This window comes from Trichechus manatus, unplaced genomic scaffold (assembly GCF_000243295.1).
Source record: "Trichechus manatus latirostris isolate Lorelei unplaced genomic scaffold, TriManLat1.0 scaffold00253, whole genome shotgun sequence".
Lineage (NCBI taxonomy): Eukaryota > Metazoa > Chordata > Mammalia > Sirenia > Trichechidae > Trichechus > Trichechus manatus.
Genome location: NW_004444189.1, coordinates 1,909,835 through 1,917,453, shown reverse-complemented (window position 1 = coordinate 1,917,453; position 7,619 = coordinate 1,909,835). Strand labels below are relative to the sequence as shown.

The following is a 7,619-nucleotide window of genomic DNA, read 5'->3' as shown; positions in this document are numbered from 1 at the left end:
AGTGTTCTGGAATTCCCATTCTTCACAATGTTATCCATAATTTGTTATGATCCACACAGTTGAATGCCTTTGCATAGTCAGTAAAACACAGGTAAACATATTTCTTGTATTCTCTGCTTTCAGCCAAGATCCATCTGACATCAGCAGTGATACCTATTGTTCTACGTCCTCTTCTGAATTCAGCTTGAATTTCTGGCAGTTCCCTGTCATGTACTGCTGCTACCATTTTTAAATTATCTTCAGCATAATTTTACTTGTGTGATATTAATGATATTATTTGATAATTTCTGCGTGCCATTGGATCACATTTCTTTGGAATGGCGACAAATATGGGTCTCTTCTAGTCAGTTGGCCAGGTAGCTGTCTTCCAATTTTCTTGGCATAGACAAGTGAGCGTTTCCAGTGTTGCACCTTTTATTGAAACATCTCAGTTGGTATTCCATCAATTCCTGGAGCCTCATCTTTTGCCAGTGCCTTCAGTGTAGCTTGGACTTCATTTAGTACCATCGGTTCTTGATCATATGCTACCTCCTGAAATGACTGAATGTTGACCAATTCTTTTTGGTACAGTGATTCTGTGTATTCCTTCCATCTTCTTTTGTTGCTTCCTGTGTTGTTCAGTTTTTTGCCCTTAGAATCCTTCAATATTGCAAATCAAGGCTTGAATTAATATTTACAACTGTTTATTCAAAATGCATTTATTACTCATTATGACTAATAGAACTGTTAATTTTTACTATGATAATGTTTATTAAACAAATTCGGTCAGACAAAATTTCATAGTTTTTAGTGTAGAGCAGTGTTTCCCAAAATGTCTTCCATGGAATACTGGACCTATATGATGTTGATGACCTTCACTGGAGCCAAAAATGGGGGTGTCCTACAGGTTCTCCTAGGACCTTTACTCCCCTTCATGTGACTTGGGACTCTCCAAGAAGAATGTGAAACACTCCATTTCCCTAATGTAATTTAAAAGACATCTTAAAAAAATAAAAAGGATTACTACCTTCTTGAACCAGAATGGACCACTTCTACCTAACAGCATTCTTTTTGTAGCCTAGGAGAGTATGTAATTTTATACACTAAAATTCACACAAGAATGTTCTTCTGTATGCACTGTCATGCGTGTCTCTTTAAAATTCCACGTTTTAAACATTGCCAATTAAAATTAGTGCTCTTTCGCCATGGCTTATCATTTAGGGCAATTAGCGGCTTCAGTGAGCTCGCCTTTACATATCTCAAGCATTCTTTGAAAGCTAGTGTGGAGTACAGTTGCTGCAGGTGGCATTAGTGAGTCTTAATATTTTGAAGAGAGTGATAAAACTTTGAGGAAAATAACTTGGGTGTGTTAAATGTTATTCTTGAATTGTGTCATAGAAAGAGTGCTTGAAAACGGTTTCAGTGAGATGAAGCAACATAGCATACTGCCAGGACTGTTAGGTAACTTCTAAGACAACAGTTTGGGGAAACAGGTGGCCTTTTGGTTCAGCAGTGTTTTAAGATCATTCTCCAGTTATGTCCTTGTCAGCTTTGTTTTCTTTTGGAAATTAACTAAAACATCATATATATATGTATATGCATATATACATATGTGTATAGCAAACTATAAATACACTAAGAATCCAAGTTGTTAAAATCATTGTTGACCCCAGGCAGTGGTGAACAATGTATTTTTTCATTGAGGAAATGTATTAATTATAATGGAAAACACTTTTAAAGTAACATTTAAGAAGCACAGTGGTATTAGTGCGTAGTATGACCCAGTTCCTGGGTTCGTATTTGATTTTAGTACATGCCATTTTTGGTTCATTGCTGTTTTATTTTATTACAAAAATAGAGGCAGCAGATAATAAAGAAGCTTGGTGGTTGTGAAAAAGGAGGAAAAAAAGTGAAGTTGTCAAAGTATTTGAATTTTTTGTAAAGAAAACTGCTCAAAGAGCCTATGAATAAATGGTAGTTATCTAGAATTACCAAGTTGAAAGAGTTGTTTTGATAAACTGTCCAAGTGTCAAATCCATTTATGATACCAATCATATTTTTTTTCAGTAGCATGGGACTAAAATGATTTATGGCATTATCTTTCCTAAATTTATGAATTAGAAGATTTTACTTTGTCAGACTAATACTCTAGAATAAATTACGTTAGGGGAAAAATAAGTTTAAAAGTAATTGCTTAAATTTAGAAATCAGAGTATGTGGAAGTAGATGCATGTAAGGGAAAAATTCATTTGATTTTAACTGATTTTAATGAAGTAGTAGAACTTAACCAAATTACTCATAATTAAACAGTAGTTTGGACCTGGCTGTGTGTGTGGTAATTGGTGGTCTGTTGTTCTGAATTGCCTCCGAAGTAGATTTAGCTTATAGTGTTCTTTAGCTTATTATAAAGTTTAGTTTAGATTTCCAGAGAAGTACCAAATGCAATAGCCCAGAAATGTAGTTGGGTGACATGGTGAAACAGCTAGATATTAAAATTTTAACGGAGCTAATATACAAAGTGGAGCCCTGGTGGTGCAGTGGTTCCAGCCGCTCCTTGGAAACCCTATGGGGAGGTTCTACTCTGTCTTATAGGGTCGCTATGAGTTAGTTAGTTTCTTTGAAGAGGGTGTTTATTCGGTTAAAAAAAAGAAAGACCCCAAAAGGGTAAAATAACTATGAATAAATCTAACCAGAGATGTAAAAGACTTATACAAGGAAAACTACAAAACAGTACTACAAGAAACCAAAAGACACCTACATAAATGGAAAAACATTCCTTGCTCATGGATTGGAAGACTTAACATTGTGAAAATGTCAATACTACCCAAAGCAATCTATAGATATAATGCAATCCCTATCTAAAAAAAAAGAAAGAAAGAAAATACTATAAATAGCATATTATTAATCTTTTCTTAGTATTTACATTGCATTCTTGGTCAAGAAATTTACTTACAACTTGTTTATGACTGGCTTATTTAATTCGTCGCACATTTGTGAGCATCTCATGTAGCAGACAGTGTGCTGTGGCTGAAACTGAAGGAAAATTTGCCATTTGGCTTGAAAAGTCTTTTGACTGCTGAAGGCTTTGTTTTTAAAACTTCAATTTTGAATTAGTTGTGAGAGTTTATGGAAGAAATTGGATTTTCCCATCCAAACTTAATTTTAATGTTTGTTTCTTTATCATCTAAGAACGATACGGTTTACTAATGGAGGGCTTTTTGCCCCTCAAAAAATAAATGTTAAAATTCCACAGTTTTGATTGGCATGGCATTTGAAATTTTGAAACTAATTAAGAATGTATGCCTTTCCAGGGAAATAATTTGATATAACAGGATGAAATTTCTTTATATTCCATCATACTTACTTTCACAGGCGTGATTATAACACCTTAAATTACAGGAAAATCTTCATTGCAGACTCCAACATCTCAAAAAAAATGCTCAATTTGTCTCTTTAATGACTTCAAACTACAAGCTAAGAAGCAGCATATTTTATCTAGACTACAGTTTTAAAAACTATCTATCAGCAGTCCTACCTAAGATCTTCACCAAGGAAACTGTCCAAGCAAGCATTGTTGTGCCCCGGTCCTGTTGCTTTCTCTTTGCTAATAGAGGTGTCATCGCCACTTAACCAAGGGCATCAAGCACTCCTCTCCTGAACATTCTTATTAAAGTGTCAGATACCATTAGGTGTCTTCGTATAAGATCACAAAAAATGATCAACACTGATCTTTTTTTCCCCCTATTATGTGGTAAAATTGAGGGCCATGTATAAACGATAGAAGTTACTTCTTTGCTTACTGCCACTTACTTAATGTCTCTTTCTTTTTCCTTCTAGGTTATTTGATGTATGCACAGTGTCACGAACAGACAGAGAAACCAAACTAACATTAGTGTTTGAACATGTTGATCAAGACTTGACCACTTACTTGGATAAGGTTCCGGAGCCTGGAGTGCCCACTGAAACCATAAAGGTACCAAGAATCATCTTTGTGCCTGTTCAAGCAGCCACACTACTGTAATCTTTTTAGTAATGGAATTCTTTCCTTAGGAAAGGTGCCAGAAATAGAGCCTTTGAAGCTCAAATATATAAATAAAAATATCAACTAAGTGGAATGTTCAATGAATGGGATATATGCTAGTTAATTAATTTTAGGGCCAAGGGAAAAAACCTTTTAGTTTTTATACATATTAAAATGATTGTAAAATACCTATTTGTACATTATCTTGCCCTAATCTTAGAAAGCATAGTGTGTGTGTGTGTGTGTGTGTGTGTGTGTGTGTGTGTGTGTATGTATGTATATTTCAGTCTTTTTCTGATGGTTCATGGTGTCTGGAAGACATAAATTGAAACATCATTTTAAGTACATTGTATAATTGTATACTGACTCTAGGACGCATCCGTGCATCTTTTGAATAAATCTGAAATACCAGTTGGTAAGCCTTTCTTCTTTCATTTTTTCTCATTCATAAAATGTTTATGGGAGGCATAAGTGCCAGGTACTATGCCAAGCTCTTGGGATTCAGAGATGACTAGGACGCACTTTCTGCCCTTAGAGGCCAGCAACCTAGATGCACCGTATTGACTTCAGCTTCTTTCTCATGGTCTAATAGAAAAAGCTGCTTATAAAGTTTTGTTGGTCTTACTTGTGTTCTGTTTAATTCAACTTCCCAGTAGATCTTTTAAATCTGTGCGCATGGTGTGCAGGTTTTCATGAAGACCTTTTTGTATGTTTGAATTAGGTAACTTAATTAAACAGATTCCCCAACTTATCATTCATTGTTTAGAAATGAATTATATAATTCAGCATCCTTTTAGATAGGCATTGTAGCTGAAAATAATTGATTTTCTGAACAGAGTAAGAAATGTCTTTTAGTAATAGCTAGATGGTGTTCCCTAATACTGATACGTTTGACATATAGAATGATGATTAGAATTTGACATACTGAATGATTTATTCCTTTGATTTTAGACTAATACAGGGTATACTTTTTCCATTTGGCTTTCCTGAAAGAATATGGTGGTTGACATTATTCCCATTTCTTTCTGAGTAGTTTCAAGGACATTGTTGTTGTCGTTGAGTTGGTTTTGACTCATAGGGACCCCATGTAACAGAGTAGAACTGCCTCATAGGGTTTTCTAGGCTGTAATCTTTATGTTAGAAGGTTGCCAGGTCTTTCTCCCATAAACCGCTGGGTGGGTTCTAACCGCCAACCTTTTGGTTCGCAGCCAAGCACTTAACTGTGGTGCCACCAAGGCTCCTTTTTAAGAACATTAAGACCCTCTAAATGTACGTCTTCTTAGTTACGGTTTTTGGTTTTTTTTTTTTTTTTTTTTTTTTTTTGTTTATTTTTTTTTTTTTTTTTTTTTTTTTGGCCCTCTTCTCTTCCCCACCCCTCTTTCTTTCCTTTGGCACATTCTGTTCCAGTCCTGTGGCTTCAGTTCTCTCCTCCATGTGTTTGTCCAAAACCCCATGTTCAGCCCATAGGGCATGTCACATGTTCACTGTCATATATTCTACTTTCTGGCCATATTTCACTAATCACTGCTGTCCAGTGTGGCCCGTGGTTTCCCACCTCCCTGGCCCTGCTTCTCATGCCATCTCTTTTGTCCCTCCATCCAATAACTAGCTGTCTAAATTTTTCAGGCTCACCCAGATACCATTTGATCAATTTTTACAACTGAAAGTAATTTCATTGGTCTTATAGCACTTGTTCTACATAGCTTTTTAATGTGTTTTTTGTGATTATTTATGTACATATCCCGTATATTCTTTCATCTTTGTGTCCTGACAGTGCCTTGGACAATGATTTATACACATAGGTACTCAATAAATAAGGTACAATCCCAAGCTCTCTTCAGATATAATTATTACAAAATTATTTTTTAAGGGATTTCCAACCACTTAAGCATAAACTATCAAAATAATCATTGACTTTTTCTGATATACATTGCTAAGTTCAAAATTACTGTTTTGAGGGTTCATTTATTTTAAACATAAGGGACACTTAGGGTAACCTTATATTTATATTATGTATTGTCACCTTTATAGATCTTTTGAACTTCACATGAAGTTCTGCCGAGTGGAAACGTTTGCAGAAGTATCTCTGTAGTTAAACTGATGGACAAAGCAGAGTGGTGTACTAGACTAAGGCTTGATCTGGCCAGAGCAGAAATGAAGTAGGAGTAGGAGCAGTGGAGTCCTTATAGATGGGGGTGGAGGGGCGAGCAGGATAGGAAGAGGAAGAGGCAGAAGGATGGTCACCAAAGTAAGGTAAAGAAGGAGAGGAAGTAAGTGGGAGAGTGACTAGACCACGGTTGGCGTTGAGGTGGGTTGTGCTTAGTACCAGAAGCTTTTTAACAAGATGACTTGATTAAAAGTTAAAGTTTTTCTGAGTCTTTTATCTTTCTCTAGGGAGATGGAGTGGCATTTCATTCTGTGTTGAACAGGAGATTCTCCTGGAGGCTGTTCTATTTCTTCTGCTATCAGTGTAGCACCTCCACTGATCCTATAGGGGGCTGGTAGGGGTGGAGGTGGGAGCAAGGGACTCTGGTTATTTAAGATTTGTGATTGATGGTATATCAGTGTATTCATAGTAAAATAAAACCGTGGTCAACTGAAATATTTCAGGCAATTAACTTGTATGTTAATGGTTAATTGAATATTTTTTTTGCTAACTACTATAAAGGCTAACCAGAAGACCCTTTTGGTTTTTGTCTTTTTTTTTTTTAATTTTCTGAGTTATACTAATCTACTTTTCTTCCTCATTAAATATTATAATATATCTCATATTATATATATAAATTATATAGATATCATAATTTGAGGGTTTGCGATGCTTAAAAGTCATTATTAAAAACATGAATATTATTTAAAAGCATGATAAAACCATAAAAGTATATGGTTTTAGGCTGAATCTATATTTGATACCAATTTATTTTTAATAAACCCTTGTATCTTTTGTGCCTGTGATTGACTTATTTTTAAAACCTGTACTGCAGGACAGAAATCTGTTAAGAGGGAGATTTGGGCTAGTTGAGTTCTGGTTAATTGAAATTTTCAACCACATAACCAGAGACAAGATATATTTTATTGTTGTTGTATAGGCTTATTTATGGGACGTCTCAGAGTCCCTGGGTGGCACAAATGGTTAACTCAACTACTCAACTACTCACAAAAATGTTGGCAGTTTGAACCCCAACCAGAGGTACCTCAGAAGAAAGGTTTGGCAGTCTGCTTCTGAAAAAAGTCACAGCCTTAAAAACCCTATGATGCATAGTTCTGCTCTGCAGCACATGGGGTTGTTGTGAGTGAGAATCAACTTGAAGCAACTGGTTTGGTTTTTTGGTATGGGAATTCTCAATAACTGGAAGATTATTATTATGAACAATCTATTGGAAACACAGAAATGGATTCTTTGTACAGAATACTTTGTTGTCGTAAGATTTTTCTGAATATTCTTGAACAAGTATTTATTATTTACTCTGTTCAGAGAGGGTTATATGCTAAGACACTATGAGGATACAAAGTTGAATTAGGTGTGAGCCTGCTGTCAAGGACCTTAGAGTATAACAGAAGAGAGAAAGTACATACAGAAGCATGTAGTACATACCTTCTATGGTTATTTGACTATATACAT

The 7,619-nt window shown here is 35.4% G+C and overlaps 1 protein-coding gene across 3 annotated transcripts in view; it reads left to right on the top strand.

Annotated features, from left to right (window-relative positions):
• LOC111819047 (cyclin-dependent kinase 6-like) overlaps window positions 1-4,133 on the top strand; it is an 87,727-nt gene extending 83,594 nt beyond the window's left edge. For all 3 annotated transcript variants that reach the window (XM_023724644.1, XM_023724646.1, XM_023724645.1), the window contains one exon: window positions 3,817-4,133. In XM_023724644.1, the coding sequence (XP_023580412.1) occupies window positions 3,817-4,000 (184 nt within the window). In that variant the 3' untranslated portion in view covers window positions 4,001-4,133. The remainder of the gene's footprint in view (window positions 1-3,816) is intronic.
• Window positions 4,134-7,619: the final 3,486 nt, after the last annotated feature.